The sequence below is a fragment of the Seriola aureovittata genome, chromosome 1 (assembly GCF_021018895.1).
Source record: "Seriola aureovittata isolate HTS-2021-v1 ecotype China chromosome 1, ASM2101889v1, whole genome shotgun sequence".
Classification (NCBI taxonomy): Eukaryota; Metazoa; Chordata; class Actinopteri; order Carangiformes; family Carangidae; genus Seriola; species Seriola aureovittata.
In genome coordinates this window covers 23,125,480-23,150,126 of record NC_079364.1, presented here as the reverse complement: position 1 = coordinate 23,150,126, position 24,647 = coordinate 23,125,480, and the positions used below count along the sequence as shown (strand labels likewise).

General features: G+C 40.9%; 1 protein-coding gene across 2 annotated transcripts in view; it reads left to right on the top strand.

The window, feature by feature from the left end:
- The window catches only part of igdcc4 (immunoglobulin superfamily, DCC subclass, member 4), a 54,081-nt gene that overhangs the window by 12,484 nt on the left and 16,950 nt on the right, over positions 1-24,647 (top strand). For both annotated transcript variants that reach the window (XR_008827769.1, XM_056375412.1), the window contains exons 2-11: positions 4,582-4,899; positions 11,412-11,553; positions 13,861-13,994; positions 18,693-18,827; positions 19,738-19,890; positions 20,384-20,794; positions 20,905-21,069; positions 21,463-21,600; positions 22,166-22,348; positions 23,827-24,039. Coding sequence is in view for 1 of the 2 variants with exons in the window: in XM_056375412.1 (XP_056231387.1) it covers positions 4,582-4,899; positions 11,412-11,553; positions 13,861-13,994; positions 18,693-18,827; positions 19,738-19,890; positions 20,384-20,794; positions 20,905-21,069; positions 21,463-21,600; positions 22,166-22,348; positions 23,827-24,039 (1,992 nt within the window). In the remaining variant the exon portion in view is untranslated. The remainder of the gene's footprint in view (positions 1-4,581; positions 4,900-11,411; positions 11,554-13,860; positions 13,995-18,692; positions 18,828-19,737; positions 19,891-20,383; positions 20,795-20,904; positions 21,070-21,462; positions 21,601-22,165; positions 22,349-23,826; positions 24,040-24,647) is intronic.

The window sequence follows — 24,647 nt, the reverse complement described above, 5'->3', positions numbered from 1 at the left end:
GTGCCATCGCAATCCATTCACTACAGCTCAGTGAGACCGCACAGCCACCACTATATCCCAGAGTGTGTACCCTGTCCTTTCCAGCAGCTCCCACTTGTCAGTAAACTGGCAAAATGGCCACTTCACAGATCCCCCCTCTTCACGGCATTGTGTCCTCATGAGACACTGACAGTTACGGTGCGTGCGGGTGTGTATGCGTCTGTGTGTTGAAACGGGTGTTTGTGTGCGCATGGGTATATGTTAGCGTGCGAAAATGCGTGTATATGTGCATGCGTGGTGCTCATGGCCACAAATCTAGGGCAAGTCGAGGTTTCTGGTGCGAGTGTGTGTGTGTGTGTGTGTGTGTGTGTGTGTGTGTTTGTGTGTGAATATCAAGCGTTTTATTCCCAAATGAAATAACCACTACTTGAAATATGTGATGTGCTTACCATGCCTACTTCTTTAAAGGATAGTAGGTCATGCTGCTCCTCGGTTCTAAAAATATTTCACTTTTCACTTCACTTTTCTCAGAAGGATACCTATATTTTATTTCATCTTATTATGTAATTAGTTTAACACATGTCTAAGCCTTGCTAAAAGGAAATTTGTGTTTTCATGCGTTTTCGTGTTGCTTATCACGCCTCCATCCAGTTTTGTGAGGCGTAATGGCTTCCATGTCAACGCAGAAGGATCCCCACCTCTCGCCAAGTGAAACCACTGGCAGTGAGCTGGGAAATGGCTGCTAACGTTTTAATGACTTAATGAGACCTAATTAGTTGAAATAGGAGAGAGGAAGAGAGGAGCCGTGGAGGTGATCTGCATCAGTGTGTGTTGGTGCGCAAGTGTTTTTCTTCCTACAAGACAGTGTGCATGTTTGAGTGTTCTTTACATGTGTGTCTGCGTTTGTATGGGTTTTTGGGTGCGTGCATGTAAATGCTATCTCCGTGGCTGGTGTGTGTGTGTGTGTGTGTGTGTGTGTGTGTGTGTGTGTGTGTGTGTGCCAGAGCGAAGTACAGCAGCTTTTCTCAGCATTACCCAGCCTCTTCATCAAGAAATGATGGTGGGGGGTCAGGCCTCATTTAATCAAGGAAAAAATTCCATCTCCCATTAAGTTAATTAATCCAACGCCAGAGAACGAGAAGCTGAAAGAAACCTCCCTGTGTGTGTGTTCGTGTGTGTGCCTCTGTGAGAAAATATTTCTTAGCTGGATTCACAAAGACGTCTGTCAAATGAACTATAGAGGGGAAGTTTAAATGAGATGACCTGCACTGGCACATATGAAATCATGTAATGACTTAATGTAAAACACGTTTGAAGTGACTTAACCTCATTTCACTGTATTTGTCACCTATTGACAAATTTGGGTTGTTGGCAGAAGTAAACCTCATTTCTAAACTCATATGTAACACAATATGTAATGCCTTCAAATGATTTCACTTCATAAGCTCTTTCACAAAGAAATCTGTCCAAGAGATCCTATAGAACCTTTCACATGTTAAATATTAAGGTCAAATGAAGATTATAAACTAACAAAATCCACAAGCCTACACCCTATTTAATCAGTTATACGTTTAGACATTTCCATAAAATCTTCATGTTTCGGTCACACTGTGAGTGGCATGCAGTAGAGTGAGTGATCCGCCGCTAGAATGAGTGATCAGCCACGAGGCAGCCGCACAGCCCACATTTCTCTTGCTAGCTGGGCACTCTTTGACATTTCTTGGCCGACATTCCAGAGTACTGTGTGTTTCCGATTTTTATTAAATGATGTATTTCCTCTGATTAAATGAGATGACTTACACAGGCACACATGAAGAAGTTTGATGATTTACAAGCCACCAAGTTTTTGACTGTGGAGGTCTATGGATGTATTTCTTTTTTTCCCAAGGACTTTGTCAAAACTAATTTCGAACTAGTGCTTTTTGGGACTGAATAATTTCCACATTCAGACAGACTACCGTCATCTGTTGGGAGGGTGTGCCTGCCAACCGTAAACAACTCAAACATCTACTTTGACTGCCTGTGTAAATGTGTTCAGTTGAATTCTGCAACAGCAGTATTGGCAGCTGTGCAACACATAAATCTGCTGCCGGGTTTGTCTATAGAAGAAGTCTGACAATAAGACGACAGCATATGCAATATGATGTCCAAAGATGCTAAACTGCCTCTGTCAAAGTGGAGGTGCTTCAGTCAAAAAGCTAAAACTAGATGATCTATTATATCAAGGGGGAGAGTTTTGAAAATAATGATGTACATGTGAAATATAGACACTGCATAGACAAAGATAAAAAAGTACATATCAGTGAAATGATGGATGGATACACTATGGATGCAGTGGTTGCAGTGAATTATTTTCTTCAATGTGATTGTGTTAACTTGATCAAGCCTGCCTTGCTGTTATTAACATACTGTATGTTGTATTGCAATTGGAGACTGTTCTCCCGTGTAAAATGAGCCCACAGGTCGTTTGTGCAGCAGCTTATTACGAGCCATAGTTACGTTTTGTTTTTAGGCGACATCTAGTGGCCGTAGTAGTTATGACAGGAGCAAAGGGAAAAGTGTGGTGACGTGGTATGAAGAGTGACAAAGTCCACCTTCAGAGGAGGCTGGGGTGGGTGGTTGGTGGATGGATGGGTCAACAAAACACAGAACTATGACACAGCAGATTGGTGTTCGATTCCCATGTAAAACCACTAGCTTATATTGTTTCTACTATCCGTGACCATTTGTTGTTATTATTGTAACCACGAAAACTGATTTTGAGGAAGTACTTATTTTAACCCAAATCATGATATTTTCCTAATCCTAACCAAGTAGTTTTTGTGCCTAAACTTAACCTAACTGTCGCGTGTTTATTATGATAATCATGACAACCGAGGTCCGGTACACATGCCGCCTTAGGGGCGCTATTTCAGGAGACACTCCTAACGACCTATATGGTTGTTTAGGTTGGAGGACTTGTTGTTCAATTGCTGCTAACCTAAGCTAACATACCTAAGCTCCTCAACGTAGCTCTTTTAAAAATGCTTGGCTTGTAGTTTTTCAGTTCTTCCATAATAAAATAAAGACATAACAATACAGTATTTTACAATTTAAAAGAAGCACATTCAGAAGGTTCTTTTTTACTCTACTTTTCTGTTAGTTATTTTCTGATATAGTTGGCACTATAACTTAATTGTGCACTTACATGGAAAATAATTTCCTCTGGTCTTACACAGACAAGATACAAAACAGATGTTAATGAATAATGTATGACACAGTATGGGCTCATTAGAAGCATTAACAATAGATCATGTGTAGGATAATTTGTGTAGTCTGCTTGAAACAGTCCAATGTAGAGCTACATTTACCCCTTCCTTTTTACAGTTTCTTCCCCCTGATTTCTCTATCCATTATAATTCTACCCAGCCTCCTCATGACAGATAATTAAGTGCCATCATGTCAGTCAAGATATGAAGTCAGTTCAGTTCTTTTTATTTCTTATCTCCGTTTCCGTCTTGATCTTTCCCCTCTTCATTTTTCATTAATTCTCTTTTCTCCTAAGAGCTCTACTTTGATGCTTTACTACATTTTTTTTTACTACCTTTTCTCTCTCCGTCTTGTTCTTCACAGAAATGAATTAAAACTGTCTTTCACTGCACTTACTGTTTTAAAATAGAGGAGGAAAACGCAGAGATAATATCAAATTGTATAGGTGAGGTACAGCGATATAAAGATAGGAGATTGAGAAAACTGTGAGGAGTATATTAAAACATCTAGATGCACAGTGCATTAGGAATAATAAACTAATCTCCTTGTGTTGCCTGATAGCATTGCAAGTGCATTCATTTGCATTTCTAATTATCTGCAACTTAATTTCAGGATGATATGTTGTTTAATGACTGACTGAATGTTTGTAATTTTTAAGTATTTAAGTATTAAAAAAATAAACCATGGTGAAGTTTCATCAGGGTAAAATGTCTGTTTTTAAACAACAACATCTCCTTTGACTCCAGTTTATGTGGCAATCTGCTGCTCATCTCACACCAGCTCATCAACCTCTCACTCCAGGACTTCCCCTCTCCCTCGGACTTTATTGTCCTGCTGCTGACATACAAATCCCTTCATGCTTCTACACCCATTTCATTTGCAGAGCTCCTCCTCCTCCTCCTCCTCCTCCTCCTCCTCTGGCCTCCGCTCTGTCCCCAAAACACCCTGCTTCTGGAATGCACCACCCCTATCCATCTGTGCTGCCAACGCTATTGACTCTATTGAAGTTATGCTACAAAACTGACAAATGCTGAAACTGACAAAGTAGACAAAAAAAGCAAAATATGAAAAATGATGCAGATGTGAGAAAACAACAATAATCAGATTAATGAATAGAAAACATGCAGTATTTAAATTAAGCTGTGAGTGTTTACAGAGCAATTGAAAGGTTCCTACAAGGGGTTTCATCGAGGGTCTGTTTATATATTCTACACAGGTTATACTGTCAAATCCACTAGAAGGTGCAAATATAAGGACATATTTTTCAGAATAAAGATGATCTTAGCTGAACCTACTCTGTTGAAGGTGCAGTGCATAGTTAACATTTAGCTTTCCTTTCTTTGTCCCACACAGAAAAGCCTGTTTCGGTGGAGCTGAGCTGCGGGGCTGGGCCCAGCCATGTAGTGTTGGAGCCAGGTTCGCCCCTCTTGCTGGACTGCAATCTGGGGGCCAGCGATACACCTTTCAATGTTACCTGGCTTCAGGATGGCAAGACCCTGCCTCTGGAGGAGGGCGATGACTATCTGCAGTATTTGGGCAATGGATCCCTCCTCCTGCTGCCGACCTCCAAGGATGGCCAGCCTGCCCAGGACGTGGAGGGGGGCTACAGCTGCGTGAGTGCCAGCGCCCTTGGAGCCCTGACCAGCCGGACTGTAAATGTACTCTTGGCAAGTAGGTGTCCAGCAACAGCCACAGCACGTTGGTTTATTTTGGTGCTTTGGTTTCCTACCAGTGTAACCATTTCAGTTCTCAAAACGTCCATAGATGTTATATGAGTCTGTGATTTTGTCTGTCTTTGGGTGTTAGCTTTATGATCTGTCCAGGGTGAGCTCTTCCTTTCTCCCAATGCCTGCTCTGATAGGCATGTAACTCTCTGCAAGAAAACACTTCTTGCTTCAGTTGAACTACTTCTTTAATACCTGAAATATGTTGATTTCACGATCATGAAAACACTGTATCAAGCTTAATTAATGCTACTTTGTGTTCATTGCAGATGTTGGCCTGTGCCTCTGTGTTTGGGTGGTCAAAGTGTTGTTCATGGTTTCTAAGATAATGTGATGGAAAGAATACTGGTTTGATTCATTCATTCACTTAAAGTATTCAGTTGGGTATGAACACGCGCACACGCACACGCAGGGCAATGTGATTTTTCAGATTTGTCGGGGGAATTTCTTTGCATGGATGGAGATGAACTTGGTTCTCCTCTGCTGCAGATAGGAGACTTATCCTCTGGTGGAGCGCTAACAAGTGTCCTGGGAACAGGTACACTCTTAAACAACAGTCTGTTAAAAGGCACAGAGTGAAGGAGAAAGAGTGGCTGGAAATGAAAGAAATTAACAGGAAGATGTGAGTGTGAGGGACGAGAGGACAGGCTGCAGCTTTTTAATCGCCTCTCCACGGAGGCCTCTCTCTCACACTCCTAAGTGGTAGTCTTTATTTAGTCATTAGCTTTGTGTAAAATGAGACAGTATCCTCTGTGGATGCCCCTACTTTTGTCAGCTGTCACAGGCCTATTTATGAGGATCTCTTGTTTGAGGGACAATAAGTAGTAAAGGGGAGGGAGGGGCGATGTTGGATGAATGGTGGGAAGGAGGAAAAGGTTGAAGAGAGTTTGGGGTGATGGTGAAAGGAAAGGCTTCAGAGACCATTAAGAATGACCTTCAGTTTGTGTGTGTGTGTGTATACGTGCATGTATGTATGTGTGTGTGTGTGGGTTTTGAATTAAACCAGCAGTGAGAGGCTATGAGATAGATGGGACCAGCGTGCAGGAGGTCGAAGCCGAACTGCCTCAACATTGACATTGAGCGGGCATTCTCATTTCCTACTGCGTCCTCACTACCAGAAATGAGACGGAGGAGAGAACATAGCAGAGATCACATCTGTGAAAACACATTATGAAAGCCACCTGCTCCAGTTTCCTTGTGGCGGTATATGATGCATGTGACCTTGTCTAAAAAAAACATGAGGACGTGTCGGCGCCTGAGAAAAGACAGTGAAAGAACCCGCTCTTTTAAATGCAGACAAAAAAATGTAAATAGGTCTTTCAGTCTCTTAACTTTCTCTTGTGGCACACAGTGCGCACATCACGTTTTCCAAATAAATCCATGTGTAAATGATGACACTGTGAAAAAAAAGTAGCTTTTAGTGTTAATTAGACCAATTAACCTTTCTGATTATGAGAGTGCTGGGGTGAATGTCAATATTTCTTAATTCCTGCCAGCTTTCTCAACGCATTTCAATCAGCTGATGCCATAACCTGAAAAAGGGTACTTCTCTCCTCCAGGCGACCAAACTGCTCTAGTTTACATGTTTTAGTTTTTGGTCTTCATCACAGTTTTGTGTGTTTTAATATCCTCATGGTCGAAGTAAAACAGAAAGGGATTAATTTATGAGATTTTTTGTAATGAATTTGTTTCTTTCATGAGAGCATTTCTGTGTCTTTCTGCCTCTCACATTAGAGTCACAAGATTATAATGAGCTACCTTGAGGCAAATATTACTGTGTTCAAACCTTCTCATTTTACAACTAAATGCACACACCCCGTCTACAGTGGTAAAGAGGACGAGAAGAACCACTTTTAAAGCTGGAAAATTCTAGTCTAAGCACATCTGACAATCTTAAGAATATATTCAAACCTTTTACTTTAAGAAGAAAAAGTATTGCGGATATGTTGCTATTTGACAGGGAGTTCCTGCATGCATGTCAAAACTGACAGAACAGAGCACCTCAATGAAGATAAAAGTGGTAGCGTAATGTAAATAGGAAATAAAAAATTCATATTGCGCATATTTTCCAGTAGCTGTTACAAATATCTATTGAGGCTGGGGGCATTCCTGATGGGTTTCCACACTGTTACTCTGCCTGAAAGCTGGGTAGCAACGAGGTCATGGGTAGAATTATCTGCTTGCACAAGGGGAGGGGAAAAGCACTGCAATCTGATAGCTCTGGGGCCAAAGAGTGGGGCATAGATAGAAGGACGGACAAAGACGGAGAGAGATTTTGGGTAAAGTCAAGGGCAGGAGAGAGAGAGGGAAGAGAAGTAACGAAGAAAGAAAAAATGAGAGGGAACGAAGAAAGGCAAGATAGGGACTTTTTAATGTAGCGCATGGAAAGGTTACACACTTTACATAGAGAAGGGCCCAAGGAACTGCCTTGGAAATGTTCCTTTAAAACATAGAAAGATCTTGTTGCTAGGAAACAGTTGGACATATTTCTGACCCTGTGGCTTGATGTGTCACCTTTCCTGGGAGTCTTACTCAGAAAGATTGCCCTGGATGTCAGCACAAGCCCGGGCAGGACAGTGTCAGCTTTGAAAAATCTGAGTGTGTGCTCTGTATGGTGCCAGATAGATCTGCCATGGAATTTCTTCGCAGGCCTGGGGACACTCACGGAGTCCTGGGAAAAGACTAATATGATTATGCTTTGACAGAGCGGAGGTGGAAGCACAGCTAGTTGCCATTGTTCCTTCACAGCATGGGCAAAGTGTCTCCTCTGAACACCCTTTGCCCCCCTTTGAATTAACATCTACAGCGCTGATCAGCTGTTATTCACCACTCACATACAGAAACACCCCACCCCACCATACACGTGCACATAGATGCACACAGTGATCAAGTAATGTAATCACAAGCAGTCTGTGTACAGGCATCAAGACACACTAGAGTCAACACTGAAGTACAAGTAGCTCTCCACACACGCACTCACATTTACACACTCACACACATTCACTGAATCTGGCACCGTGTCAGGTGCTCTCTGGCAGTGTTACAGGTGGTGTGTTTACATGAGGGCATCAACGTGTGTAATGGCTGGAAGTGGCAGGGGTTAATCATCAACTACTCCTGAAACAGTCCACGCAACAGTCATTGCAAGTCTTTTGAAATGAATCAAATGCTTTCTGCTGCTATGGCCCGAGTATGTGTGTCAGCCTCTGTGTGCACATTGAGAAACTTTGTTCCTTCAGTGCAGTAGGAAAACACAGAAGGCCAGTTTGTTGCCATGACTAACAGCTGGTGTGATAGGGCTTAAGGCCTGTGTCCCCTCGAGCTCTCAGTGGTTTGGAGGAAATCGTGTCCAAAAAAAAAAAAAAAAAAATGGGGAATACTGAGTCTTTAGGTTGCAAGTTTGAAAACACCCAAATCTGAAAGTGGCTACTCCTGTGTACAAGTTAGAGAGACAGTGCTGGTCTCTGCTCTGAATCCTCCCTGCCATAATTTTGTTTGTTTAAAGTCAGATGACATGTGACTGTCTCCACGCAGCTTTTTAGCCATACTAGCAGCGACTGTAGGGATGTTATTGTCAGCCTATTAGACAATTCAATAATCAGTCCACCCTTTTCTTTTTTTTTTCTTTTTTTTTTTTTTTAAATTTCCTGACTGAAATATCGTTTCAACTATTGGGTGGATTACCATGAAATTTTCTACAGACATTCATGGTCCCAAAGGATGAAGCGTACTGACTTTGCTGATTCAGTGACCTCACTTTCAACACCACCATCAGTTTTACAATTTTACTTTTCAGTGAAATGTCTCAACAGGTTTTGAATTAGTTGCACAAATTAAAAACTGACTTAACACTTAAAATGTGCTACAGCCATGGTGCCCTGAGGATGACTGTCTGCTTTGATTCCCTGACTTTTCATCTAGCACCACCAGCAGGTCTGAGTTTTCACTCATCCAGAAAAATAAGTCAATATCTACTGAACTGATTGGCACTGAATTATGTAAAGACTCATGATTCCCAGATGATCTATCCTAATGACTTTGCCTGTAGCTACACAATTAGGTTGACATTTATGGTTTTGATCTATATGCCTTGACAACAATTGGATATATTGATGCAATTAAACTTGGTACAGACATTCATGTTCCCAATAAATTTACTGATCCCATAACTTTTCAGCTGGTGCCATAATCAGGTCAAAATTTCATGTTGTCCAATCTTTTGGTTTATGACCAGATTGTCACTGTGCGGGTAAGGCTGGACCCAAATGCAGCCAACACAGGGGAATGAAGTGCAAAAAATGTTTACTGACCATGACAGTACCCCCCCCCCTTAAAAACAAAAACACTAAGTCGGGTGAGAGGAGGGGGTCCGGAGGAAGGATCCAGGGGCCAGGAAGGACAGTAACCGGGCAAGGGAAGGAGACTGGAGCCACAGGGGCAGAGCAGGAGAGCATCCACCGATGCCCAGGGGGAAAACAGGGCAGTTTGATGGGGCGACCTGGAGGTCCGGCAAACGGACGGAACCGCCCTGGAGGCTGAGTCTCTCTAGAGGTCGAGCCAGAGGACAGCGTCGCACCTCTGGAGGGCGAGCAGGGTTCCGATGTCAGAGGTGGAGCTCCTCTAGAGGGGGACCAGGAGTTGACTGGGTAACAGGAGCAGGAGTCAGCTGGGCCGCCGACAGAACATGAGGAACAGGTATCGGCTGGATCAACGGCTGGGAATCAGGAACTGGAGTCGGCTGTTGAAAGGACTGGGAGGTCTGGGGCTGAGGCAGCTTGGGGAACCAGCGTCTCCGTGACCTGAGTGTCTTCCCAGGGGCTCCCTATCCTAGATACCTCCCAGGGAAGGCTAGCCGGGTTCCCCAAAAAGGAGACTCAGGCTCAGGTTCCTCCAGATCCGAGTCAGATAGGTGATCAGCCAGCGTGCAAAGGGGCCCGACAACCGACGTGGGTGCTGGCTGGGAGGAATGAGGGAGGCAAGGGTGGTTGAACACAGGTGAAACACATTAGGGCGGGGCAGAGAATCACCAAACAGGACAAAGACAGGAAGTAAAACATTGAGACGCACAAGGAAACCAACTACAAAATAAAACAGGAAGTGACAATATCCAAACAAAATCTAACATGACATCACTATACATTTTACCCCTGAGTAAGATCTAAAATTACTAATTGTAAAAAAAAATAAATAAATAAATAAAGATAGCTGGGTAATTTGTTCACACCTAACCACTTATGTAATAAAACAGCGTTTCTGCCTTCAGCAGCTCTTTGAAATGTGTGAATCAGCTTTGTCTTTTCCTGGGAGGTAGATTTATTTATTTAGCACTGCTGGATAATCTATGTTTTCATACTTTGCAAATCTGGTCTGTATCAGTTCTGCGATTAGCTCCACATGGAGAACAGAACAGGATACAGAAAGCAGGAAGAATGACTGGCTATCAATTATTTTTGTATTAAGAATGATTCATTTATTCAGATATCTTTTCTGATACAATTTAAAATGTGGCTTATGTTGGTTTTCTTCCATTACTACATACTGTATATGCTGTATTTTCTAGCCCCCAGTTGGGATTTGGAGTCTCCTTCTTTTCTTTTACCTTCCTTCTTTCTTCCTGCCTTTGGTTGCCTTGTTCTGTCTTCTCTCAACACTCTCCTTTGATCCACCCCCCGCTCTCTATTCCTTAGTCAGAGCTGCAGGCGAAGTGGCTGGGACAGCCAACCAGTTTTGTTCTTTTCTCCAACAGCCTGTTCGGGGTCAGAGGTTAGAGGCCCTCAGACAGTGCTCACTGCTGCTCCCTGGTGCTCAGCATTACCTACAGTAGGACGCTTTTCCTGTCTGTGTAAATGTGCGGAGGCTGAGAAAATTGGAGCTCTGCCAAGACTCAACCTGGAGAGAAATAATTTAGCCGAGCCTGATTAAATCCTCAAATTTCTCCTAATCACGACATTCAAGGGTATTTAAATGGTCTGAACACGTCTTTAATTAAATTACAAAAAATTTAAAAAGTACAATTTAAAAGCCCTAAAATGGTGTGAATCCAATAATCAGAAGTCTGTGAAATAGAGATTATAGAAGTGTTATGCACCAATTCTGAACTTACTCAAGCTGTTTTTAAAGTAAACCAAGTGAAATAAAGAAACTCCCCTTAATTGGGTTGTTCAAACAAGAGCTGTGAATGGGGTCAGGGTTAGGGAGCTGTGGACAAATTGTGGGCCATGGCTTTAATATAATTGCAGTCTGTCACATCATGTGTGACCTACATCAAATACAGTGTGTCCTATTCATTATACCAGAGGTAGACGACATGACACGGATTTCAAGTGATTAAAAAAGGTCAGTTGCACAGGTATTAGTTTAGATATGGGCTGTTTTTTTTTTGGTTTTTTTTGTCTTTCCAATGTCACCGTTTCTGCTTTGATAAATACCCTCCCTTATCTATCATTTCTTTACCTCCAGGTCTGTCCAAGTTCCATCAGGAGCCATCACCCCAAACAGTGCCCGTTGGGGGAGCTGCTCGCCTCGAGTGCCAGATTGAGGGAGTACCCACACCTGTTATTACCTGGGAAAAGAACAAAGAGGCTGTCACTGAAGTGACAAGGTGAGCCTTCTTTAGGTGTTTTTGTCCCTCATCTCCTTCTTATTCTATCATCTCTTTGGTCTCTTTATTCACTGACAATATCGTTGATGAAGAATCAATGTGATAATTCTGTTTTTTTTAGGATTTCAACACAGTTATTTGAGTACTTATTCTTTTTATAGTTCTTTTTTTACCTGATACTTTCCTCTGTCTGTGTTCCCCTATTGATGTGCTAGTACTGTCCATTACATCATGTCACAACATTTCTCTTTCCTTCCTATGAAAAAAACCATAGTTTAGTGAAATATATTACTTAATGTGAGAAACACACTCACATATATAAGGTTAAGTGAGAATTTAATCCAAGCTGACCTCAGTCCATGGGATGTCACTTCTATTGAACTGTACTTCTACCGTTTGGTTTTGCTGTTACAAAATATTAAATCCCAGTTACATAAAAGCCAGCTGTTGCAGTCATCTGGTTCATTTAACAACAATAAATATTGTGTCACTGTGTTGCAGTTCATTTGGAAATGTTCATGCAGTGAGATCCACAAATTATCAGTTGTTTTATATTTAATCCATGTTGAAATATGTGCTATATATAAATGTGCTTTTTTAGTTGAATAAGTTGCTTTGGATTTTCAAGGTGAAAATGCAGCCAAAGTCTTGTATATATATAAAAATTCTTATAGAAAATCTCATAAAACGCTCAATAAAGTATGAACCTATATCAAACTTGTCATCTGTCTGCATTAGAAAAAACAGCGGGGTCACTCTACACAGGAGTTACTTGTTGATTACGTCCAAGTCTGTGAGTTTCTGTTAACTGAGTGAAAAGGGTCCAAGGACTTTGACACACCTGCACGTCTGTACCCAACTGTGAATGTGAATGCATCACAGCTACAAGGTGAACATGAAAAATCAGAAAACCATTTCATTGCATTTAAATGTCACCTCTACATTCATTAAAGGTATGACACATACGCGTGGATGCAGGATCGTTTTAATGCTGTTTAATTGCAGCATCATCATCTGTTTGTATATTCCTCTGGAGCAAATGCTGGATGCAATTACATGCTTCAGAGAAGGGGTCAGAGGGCAGAGATAGCTAAACAATACGATGCAAGACTTATTAATAACAATAAGAATTAACACAACATGCGGCCATGTTTATTGTCAGGTGTGGAGTGGAGTAGATAAGTCTAAGCGCACTGTTTTCAAAGTAAATATTCAACATTTCAGCAGCTCTCAGAAGAGCACTGAAGAATCACCTTGAGTTTAAAACAAGCTATATCACTATATCAACATAAACGTTCTGTGCTTTTACAGATAAAAAAAACAATTTCAAAAGGTACGCCTGTTGCCTCGCCAGGTTTCTCTGTCAGTTTCCTCGCACAAATATTCTCATTTACTGGGCCACTTAACAATATTGACATTTCACTGTTGCTTCACTGGCCCCTTCGCCTTGGAATTTGTTTCCAGCCTTATTGCACAGGACTAAGTGCTAATGGCTGTTGTAGCCCTGCATGACCCACAAACAGTGCGCTGCTTACAAGGTCTTATTGGTGGGATGTGGTTCTCCCACCTCAGGCGCCGTTAATGGCCTTTCACAAAGATGAGCCAAAGGATGTCTGATACATCACTGGCTTTTTTCTCTCTCTGTTCTCTTTTGCTCTAATGTGCCATTTCCTCTATGTCCTTTCTCCCTCTCTTGCTCTGTCTCTTCGCTATTATCCCCGTTCCATCTCTACATCTGTTTCCTTTCACCATTTTTTTTTTGTGTACCGTTCATTATCTCTTTTTTTTTCTTATTCTTCTGTTTTTCCCCTCCTCTCTCTCTCTCTCTCTCTCTCTCTCTCTTTCTTTTTTTTTTTCCTTACTTCTTCTTCACTCCCTGTACTTTCCTCCCTGCTGAACAGGCTTCCACTGGTCACATTTTGGTGGGATTAATTGGCTATTATAAAGGTGGTAAAAGCTTGTCGGATGGTAATATGTCTGGAACATGACATCTTTAAGACAGGGAGAGGTAGAATTAAAGCAAACATAGTAAATATCAAGAGTAGAAAAATACACTCTGCACCTAAAAAGACACAACACAAACATCCATGTATTTCAGTTACTTGTTGACTTGTATTTGTAATTGTAACCCTTCTTTGTAGTGGTTGTACACAAAAGCCTTGCTGCTGATTAAAGAACGATGGAGTCCTGTGAGGACCGAGCAGGATCATCACAGAGTTGATCATCTGGATGTTTCATTCTGCAGGGCACTAAATTCATTTAGTCAGTTGTTTAGTTTTCTCTCCCTTTCTGCCTTTTGTGCAACAGGTTCATTTCCCTTCCTAACGGGGTGCTCCAGATTCTAGAGGTGACCAAGCAGGACGAGGGTGCCTACCGCTGTGTTGCATCCAACTCTGCCAGGAAGGACATCAGTCATGAAGCCAAGCTCACTGTCACCTCAGGTGAGGTCTGTTGCAGTGCTTTATAGTGTTTGAATAGGCAGCCAGGCCCCACTGGGAGCTGCCACGCCAGTTTCAAAGAGTGCCACTCTCTCACCTTGTGATTGTCGTGTGCGTTGTGTGTTTAAAACTACCATTACTCGGCTAAGCTAAATCACAACGGTATTGTTGCTGGTAAATATTTTATCAACGTTATTTTGCAATGAACTGGTAAAACTGTTTTGCCTAGCAGGTGTGGTTCTTGTATTATTTGTTATAATTTGTTATAATAACAACAAGTCTCTATAATAGTTAAAAATACATTTTAATGGAATACAATAGAATACAGTGAATCTTTTCTAGTTGCGAGTACATTTAGAAATGGTGTGTTTACTTTGATTATTCCAGGACTATAGTGACTTCAGCTGTACAAATAGGTGACGCTGCACATGTGCAGTAGCTGCTGTCAGTGAATGGTGATTGTACAGTGTCTAGCCGAATCTCTCGCTCATTCCCTTACAATATAACCAGAAAGAGGAAAAGTGAGTGGGTTTAATATGATCAGAATATTGCATTAATATAACCACATAGAATTACTTCAGCACCAGGGTCATCACTGTTGTTGTGTATTACAATGTGGATTAGGGACCTGATTAGGGAACAGTATATTTGAATATTTAACTGTTTCCATTGAAAAAAAAACGACCTTTTCCTCTGTTTTTCGCCAAGCTGGACAGCAGATAAACCATGTTTGGATATAACGTGGCGTTCAGTTCAGAGTTAAACATTTTGTCACTCAACTCATTGAAAAGGCTAAAGGTTTAGAGCCATGTCACTTGTCTGAATTGATATCTGACACTCCGGTTATCTGGGGAACACTTTACCCGTTAATTAAAACAAAGATAAGCAGTATGCAGTTGTGTAATTACAACAAATTTTTCTTTTATCAACTCAGCACTTCAGTGACCTTTGCCATTATGCAACGTTACGTATATATTATTATATATTTCATTTTCCTCTCCATTTCTCTCTGAAAGCATATTTATTAGATAAGCACACAAATTGTTTACTCTGTTTTTGAGAGTTCTGTACATTTACCGTGTCCTTCAGGTTTCATTTGCTTCAACACAGTATTAATAAATGTTTATTCTCTGATCGTTGACTGATTATAGTCACCCCCTGTATGCTGCTGACATTGGGTTTACACTTTTAATTTAGTCTTACATAAATGTCTGGCACTGCGCTTTGATCATCTTGTGAGTCACTGATAAAGCCTCATTATCTTAAAGAGCTGCAAATTTTTCAGTGATTCGGCTTCGTGAATAAATTTCCAATTCAGGTGCAAATTTTGTTTAAGTCATAAATAAGTAAGTATTTATGTAGAATTCACTACATTGTCTTCCAATAATGTTCTTATTAGTGCCTTAAACTGAATCTGTTATCTAGATAGCCTTTGTTTTCTATAATGTGACTCAATTTACTATGATGAAAATGAATGCACATCATTACACCACAGACAAGAAGAAATCTAACTATCAAATGTCATGTACATCAATTTATAATGACATGGCAATAACCAACGTGTAAATGTTGCATTTTTGGTGTAATTATGCTTGAATCCATGAAACTCCACGCTAACAATAAAATGAAACAAGTAATGCTGTCTGATCAGTATACTGTGTGTTCAGCATCGGACTATTTTGACGTTAGCACACACCTTTGATCAAAACCTTGCAACCTACAAGGACTTGTATTGGTGATTACATGATGCAGTGAATCACTCGCGAGTATTGTGAAGTGAGTTTTCACCATTAGGCAGCCCACATTAAAGCCATGCCACATTATCTGCCTCTGCCACTAGCTAGCGAGAGATCAGTCAACTTTAATTGGCTGCTCTGTGGAAACCATTGTGTCCTTTTTGAGTCACAGCTTTTGTGTCCTTCAAAAGAAAGACAAAAAAACAAGGGTGTTGAAGCGAGAGAGAGAAAGAGAGAGAGAAAGAGAGATGAGGCCAATGCAAGTGAGTCAGATGCAGCACATGTACGTTTAAAGTTTCTACACAGTTGTTACAGCAACCTTTCAAGTTCTTATTTTCATTTCCAATTCGAGTTATCGAGTCATCAAGTTCAAATTTCATATCAGTTCAGATCTCAGTTTAATGATGTTTTTGTTTTCGTGCTTTAATCGTCATTTGAATACGAAATATAAACATAAGAGGGAAAATAATCCTCTCAATGAGCATTTTAAGAAATTAGTATATATATATGTATACATAGTCCTTTAAGTCTGCAGAATATGATTTGCAGGCCAAGGCATCTCTGAACCAGCACAATGCCTCATTTATGTACGTTGTGAAACATTTTACCTTTATAAAAAAAATTGTAGCTTCTGCAATTTTGGATATTACACTTTTGCACAGTTTTGATACTATTTTGATTAATTGTTCAGCACTAATATAAAATTTTATAAATGTTATTTTCTCTCTGTAGTCTTGCTGCTGTTGTGGAACCCTTGAAGGAAACTACTTGAAGGCTCTATTGTGAACCATTAAATGAAACAGATGTCAGATCTAATGCCATCGCTTCACTCGCTTGCACTTCAGAGTTCTATGAATAGAATACCTCAACTCTCATAGCCAAGCTCTGACAGCTTGATGCTGACATCAAGTTCAAATACTTAACTTGAGAGGATGTAGAAAATATGAAACGTTCAGCTACCTTAAACCCCCGGCTTCTATTTTCTTCCAATGTTTCCTTAACGACCTCTTTGTTTCTTACATGCTTTACACTGCACCACACCCATCATATCCTCACACAAGACCCTTACGAAGGTGCACCCTGCATTGCAGTCCTCACAAAGGCAGACTGACACAGTTAAATCCCTACGCACAAGCAAGGGTTGCGGTACGTAATCTGAATATTTAATTTATAACACGTTTACAGAATGCCAGGGGTCTTTCTGGTGATCATTAGCATTATGTGCTACTGAGACTGCCTGGGCTGAGCAGAATTGCAGGGAAGGACCTCTCACACCAACAGTACCTTGGGGACTGATACACACTCAAGAAATGAGTATTTGTTCCTTTCAACCCATAAACAACATGCTTTGACTGACATCCTTAGTCACTGAAGAGATGTGCCTCATTTCCATAATTTGAGGTCATTCCATCAACTGACTTAATGGTTTACCTTTTCTCTCACAAAAGGATTTTCTCTTTCGTGTTCTCTCTTCTCCCACTTCTCCCCGTGTCTCAAAGCACCTCTTTGCACTATGAGATGTCTGTCATCACTTCGAAATATCCCCTCCTTTCTCTGTCTCACTATCTCCCCTCAGTCAGCTCTTTGGTTCATGGCTCATCTGTGGTTTTGTACAATATGTTTGCAGTGTGTTAGTGAGGGACCCTGTCAGCTGGGAGCCGCTACCTGTAAATAATCATTTGTGCTATACGGGGCTTCCATCCTTTCCCCAGCATATCCTCTCACATCAGAACCTCTCTAATCAAGGTTTCCTATTAGATTCAGCTCCTATCCACATCCACCATCTAATAAGAGTTGATGAAGCCTCAACCAGATACCAATCAGCCAGCTACAGAGACTGTTTTGATGATGAAGTGACTTGCTGTGTTAGAAATGAAGTCTATCTCTGAGTCACAGAAAATTCCTCTGAAGTCAGCTCTTTAAATCCTGTCCTATCTTCTGGTGCAGTACACAGATTTTCTGATATGGCATGAACATTATTACGGCTGAGACCTTTGCGTAAAATGCTAACTGCCACTCAGTTGCAGGCTATGCTAGCAAATGTTAATGCAAAAGGATTATCAGTTTTTGGTTCTCAGCTGCATTTCCTTTTGTAGGACAGAAGGGCAGTGGTTCAGCTATGTGTCCAAAATCAGCATTTCTGCTTCTTTTTAGCCATTTATCAACTAAAAACAAGGTGGCCAACGCAAGATGTGTATGCCACCACCCACCTGACATGAGTATGTTCAGACGCCCTGCCTTGTAATGGGTTATGTAACTTGAACTTGAAGTGTGCATACAGGAGTGGAAGGTAGAAGGTAGAAGGTAGAAGGTAAATTTGTTCGCCAAGGGTGCAAGGACTTCCAACAACTCATCCTGAAATGGGGAGGAACCCTAATCACACCTCAATAAGGAAAACTGTTGACTAAAACGTTAAAGGCTGACCACTTTCCTTTATTTATCTCATCTTCTTTAACCTAATATTGTAAGTAGTTGAGAACACATGCTGTTATGCTGTGGTTACAACTTAGAGTGGTTAGAAGCTTTTTAGCACTTTACTGGTGGTGTTACATAACCTTTACTCAAGTACTGTACAATTTTTAGTTGATAAAAATAATAATATAATTTATATTTTATTCTGAAATGCTATGTAAGGTGTTTAATTTTCAAGTATATTTTGATGCTACTACTTTTATACTACTTAAGTTACATTTTGAATGCAGAACTTTTACTTGTAACAGAGTATTTTATGCTGTGGTTTTGATACTTGTATTTAAGTAAAAGATCTACTCTAGTATGTATAGTACTAGGAAGGGCCAGAAACTTCTGCAGTAATCATTGAGACATGGGACAGAAGCGGACCGGATTGCCATTTTGTTTCACTTCACTGGTGAATATTAAAGTCAGTGGAGTCAAACTGTCAACTTTCCTGTTAGAAGCACTTATTTACCTGAGACTGATGTATGCACTATTTTTGTTGTTGTAGGCTCTACTGAAGCCCTGAACAGAGTTGTGATTGTTGCACCACCTCAGAATGCCACGGTAGTCCTCGGCGGGCCAGCTGTGATGGAGTGTATGGCACAAGGCCAGCCGAAACCACTGGTGTCCTGGAGCAGACAGGGTAATACTAGCAATTGCTGTTCCTTGCTGTACTTGCTGTACTTTCATTATCTACGTCTCGCTCTGTAACTATCTGTTTTTCACAAACGAAGAACAAACTGTTATATTTCAGGATCAGATTTGCATACCTGTGGCTGTACAGCTGTTGTTTTAGTGATAATAGCTGTCTCTTCTCAACCAGTCCCCTGCTATTCTATTGTGCTTTGAGCCAAGCTTTACATAAGATCATTTGTCACACTGATTCATTCACACCTCCACAACTTTGATGCATAAACACATGAGCACACACAAATACAGACACACACACTTGTGAAGTCTTTGTGGGAATGAAACGTTTGGAATTTGTTCTGCAGCCTCTGATTTGTCTGCATTAAAAATTCTTCCTTCATTCCCAATTAATGTTCGAGGATTATACATTATGTCAGTACTCAAAAACTGCACTACACTATGCAGATCATCAGCACTGCAAATGAGAGGTTGGTGCTTGCTTAGTGGCTATATCTTGATCACTATTTTCCAGTATGTGCTGTTGTGAGGTAATTGACTTGTACTGTAAGGGATGATCAGTCGGGTCTGTAGAGCATCCGACAACCCTACAAAATGGCGGATCAACTAAATAGTGGTCTATATGGTGAATAGTGAGTGATTTCACTTGCAGCCCAGGAGTGTGGCAGTGCAGGCGGCTCAGTGAACCCAGACTGAAAAATCACAGAGCCACCTGTTGGTCAGCTTGTGTGACTACAGGTCAAATCCCCTGCTGCTCAAAGTGCTGCCTCTCTCCTTTGTGCTGTTTTTCTTAGGTGGCAGAAAGCCCGAGAAATGATCTCCACTCAGGGCCAATCTTGTTTTTTTTCATCTGTATGATCTGGCACTGTCCTTTGTTGTTCTCTGTTGCTTTCTCCTTTCAACAGATGGAAAGCCCATTTCCACTGATGTGGTCGTCCTCGCAACAAACCTGGTGATTAGGGACACAAGGCGTCACCATGCCGGCATCTACGTCTGCCGGGCCAACAAGCCCAAGACCAGAGAGTTTGTCATTGCTGCTGCTGAGCTGCATGTGCCTGGTAAGAGTCACGTTATGTACTGTACATAATGGTAGATGAGACATTTCTCAGAGCTGATTCATAGACTACTTTCTGATATTTGATTGGATAAAATTATGTGCATGCCTCGAGTTCAAGATGAGTCATCCTAAATAATGTAACGTTTTATATGAAGAAAAAAGTTATTATTTTCATAATTTATGTAAGAGATAACTGTAAGTTTTTAGCCAAAATTTGTATTCGTATTGTTACACCAACAATTGCTCCTCGGCAACAAAATGCTAATGCTAACGCTAATTCCTAATTAATCTAAAATATAAAATGTCCATCTTTAAAGGGGCACTCCAAGATCTAAAAAAGTTGCTATCACGTTGAATTAGAGGAAGCTACATCACTTTTCACTTTCCTTTTAAAATCTGTCTCGTAAGATTCACTACTTTATCCAAGTGCAATATTAAATTTTCCTTTAGTTTTACAGTGCAGAAGTAAAAGCTTTGTTTCCTACTTTCAATAGCTCCTCCAGTGATCCTCCAGCCCCCAGAGACAGTGTCCCTCTCCCGGGGAAACACAGCCAGGTTTGTGTGCAACAGCTCTGGGGAGCCTCCTCCCGTGTTGCACTGGCTGAAGAACGGCCAACCCATCAAGTCATTCAGACGAGTGAAGACCCAAAGCCCTGGAGTCCTGCTCATCAACCAGCTGGCACTGGAGGATGCTGGGTACTACCAGTGCATAGCAGACAATGGGCTGGGCACGGCCTGTGCCACTGCCAAGCTGACAGTCATTGTGAGGGAAGGTCTGCCCAGCCCTCCCCGCCACCTGTCTGCTACGCCCTACTCCAGCACGACTGCCTTGCTTACCTGGGAGAAACCTGAGTACAACTCGGACCAAATCATCGGCTACTCTGTGCACTGCCAGCGCGCTGCAGGTGTTTCTCTATTCATAATTGTGTCTGTCTGTGTAGCCATATAATAAGCATCGCCACATTTTCAAAAAAAAAAAAAAGTTTTTGATTTGAACATTTTTTATCCTTTCCAGGCTCGGATAATGTGGAGTACCAGTTTGCGATGAACAACGACACCACGGAGTATCACTTCAAAGAGCTTCTCCCCCATACTGCATACACATTCTTTGTGGTGGCTTATTCTCCCATGGGTGCCAGTCGCCCATCCCTGCCTGTTACTGTAGAGATGCTGGAGGATGGTGAGTTATCAAACTAATAAACAGGTAAAATGATGCCTGGGATGCTTCAATGAATCACACAGCAAACACTATCAACTCCACGGGATTTTTAAGCACTCATGAATCATCAGTGTCATCCATTCAGTATTTTTTATCACTATTAGCTACACAGCAGCTCGGTAGAGACATGACACAAGAGTATTTCTTTACAGCTGTTTTTAAAAGCTCATCCAACATTTTATGTCATATTTTATTGTAGAAGAAGACGATCAAATTCGACCAATTCTTTAAGAAAACAAAGTATATTTTAGTTATAGATACAGTGTGCTTTACAACTGTGCAGATATGTAGGATATGGCTTGAATGTGCATCATCAGACAGCTCAGTATCTCCTTTTTTCATTCCCTCCTGCAGTACCGAGTGCACCTCCTCAGCTGTCTATAGCCAGCACCTCCCCAACAGACATCAGGCTGATGTGGCATCCATTGTCCTCGCAGCACAGTCGAGGAGCTGTTACTCGCTACCGCATTGAGTACAGCTCTCTGGATCAGGGTTGGTAACGCCTGCTGGACAATGCTGACAAGTTGATTTTAACTGCCAGTGAAAGAACATCTTTGTGACACACTGATGGGATAATTTGGGAGATATTGGTTGCTTGACAGCATTGACAGTCTACTTTACCTAATGAAATTCTATGTGAGTTCGGACAATAGTTAATACTGGTTTAAGAGTGCAGAGGTTCGCAAATTTGTATGATAGGGTTAATTACATTTAGACAGTGCAAAAGAGTATGTGCAGGACAGAATCATTCATTCTGAATACCCATCCCTCCAGAATGTACAGAGAGATCAAGCTCACTCTGAAAGGAGCTGTTTTCATAACAGTTTGTCCTTGAAAGAGCAATTTATTTGAATTATTGCAGAAACAACACAGTAAAGAACTCATTTTCCCCCTCTACATTATATATAATCTATTGAATCATCACTTCCAAGAAAAAAATATATAGCTCTGCTTTTTCTCTAAATAAACATTCAGGCATATTTGTATATCTGTATATGTAGATATACTGTATATATGGGTATAGATGTGTGAGAGTGTGTATTGTCTGTTTCCACAGCGGACACAGTGTTCACAGTGGAGGTAGGGGGTAACGAGACTCAGTTTACACTGAGAGAGCTGCAGCCTAACCAGGCCTACCGACTGAGGATAGCAGCTGGAACAGGTGTTGGCTTTGGGATCCCATCTGAGTGGGCCCAGCACCAAACATTAGCCCACTACAACCACAGTGACCACAGCATGGGTGAGAACGACACCAAACCTTGTTCATTTCTTAAATTCTGTAACTTTAATCATTTGTAGTGGTAAAGTTAGACCTATCTATATCCTGTGTTTGTCAATCACAATAGACATGAAAATTATATCTGGATTTGACTCTTAGTGGATAAATATATCTTGAACCTAATAATTTAAATTGAGACAGTTTAAAGAATAGTTTTGGGGTGTTTCAATTGTAACTGTGAAGCTTCTTTATACATTTAATATTGTATTGTAGCTTGTAAACAATGATGCATTTAGCTATGTTAAAATGGGAGAAAAAGCACTAGGCTCACCTTGATGAGCCAGGTAGATGGAGAACTTTTTCAGACGCAATATCAATAAAGAAAAATCTCTAGGATTGTTTTTCCAAGATATTCCAGATCAACACATTATCATAAAACAGCTAATAAAATAAAGATTGAATGCGCATCATAAGAGCATTAAAGGCAATATATAACATAATATAATAACATTCACCATTTAGTCACTTAGACATACAAGCAGGCTAACAGTCATTTGTAATCTCATTAAACAATCTAAGTTACAGTTTCTGTGACTGAGGCACACAACTAATATGCATTTTTGTATCCCCTACAACATGACACATGTGACAAGTAGTGAGCTGGCAGTACTGTATAGATTTAGAGAGTATATGATCTTTTCTACGAACAACTGGTCAAAATAGAGCCAGAGAAGTCTCACAGGGCTTAAAGCAAGGATAATTTCTCTGCAAAATATACACACACAAGCAAATAACAACTGGAAGATATTAGAGATTCTTTGTTGGTATGAGATGATAAAAACATAGAATTTGAATGGTCCAAATGGAAGAAAAATGCATTATACACTCACCCATTCCTCAGTCAGAAACCATAGTACATACACAGTAAATGTATGCAAGTCTAAGCACAACTTTCGAAGCCATAAAGAATAGCCTATCCAATATGCCTATATCTTTCAAACTTTTCAACACTCGTTCCTCCGTTGGTCTCTGAATGGCGTATGCGGCATAATAGGCCTACTGTTGTCAAACGATGTTGTTGCCAAATAAGTCCAAAAGATTACAACCAAGATATGACAACAAAACGAATAGCCTTCTGATTGCAGTGCTTTTTTAAAGTAGCGCGATCACGTGCATTATTGAGCTGACTCTTCACTGAGCCAAAGTGTAAACAATGGTTTTTATTAAATAAAGTAGGTCTACTTGATTAATACAAAATATAGGGTTCCTTATGGCTGTATATATATATACAATATATGTAGCTATATTCTTGCTATGCGAGAGTTAAAAAAATATGCAAGACTATTTTCCATAGACATATAATTATCTATTTTCAAATCTAAAATGGCCTTGGCACAGTGCTGGAGAACTTTAAGTGCATGGTCTCATGTTTAATGTTGCATCACGTGGACCTGGTCACAAGAGTTGTTTTGTTTGTTTTTTTTCTTCCTCTTTTTCAGTGATCTTTGCCCCGACTGAGCTGAAGGTCAGAGCCAGAGTGAACACACTCAATGTGACCTGGCATCCCTCACCCAATCACACATTGGTCTCTGGTTACAAGCTGTCCTGTCGCGAGGTCGAGGCCGAGGAGTCAGCCAATGGACAAAGGAGCACACAAACCCACACCATCAGGCTCCGTAAGAAGGCTCGGTATCATCTCCTCACTGGGCTGGGTGAGTTGTTAACAGAGGCCTCTCCAAACGTAATGTGTAATCTGCTTTCATTTTCCCAGATATGTGCAATGCAATGAGAGCACACCACGTTCATGGTCATCTTTGTTAACTTTGCATTTAGCCCTCTCTGGCGAAATATTAAATCAAATTATGCCCACTACCCTTTAGAAAAATGTTTGATAAAAATTTGTCAGCTATTTTTGCACACTTAAATCATTGCTAGTTTTGAGATATAGTCATATTGCTTCAGTTCTGAGCAAAGGAATGCTGTTTTACTGGTGTCCTTGGCAGATAGAGCATTGTATTTCACTCTCAGGTTGTTTAACAAGAAATCTTAGTTTTGAAGAATAATTAACAGACAGACAGGCAGCACTCATGAAAAATAATCATGCATCTTGTTCAAAAGCTGTCTGGCATTGTCAGGATTCTCAGAAAAGGGACCTGAGACATTGGCTCAGGATGCAGATGTAAAAGTAAAATCCAAGCAGGCGAACAAAGTACAAAGTACCCAAAAAACACATGCAAGGTCCAAAACAATCAGGAGCAAAACAGGCAGGTAAAGAACAGATCAGTGGAAAGCAAAGGCACATAGCACAAAGGTAACCTGA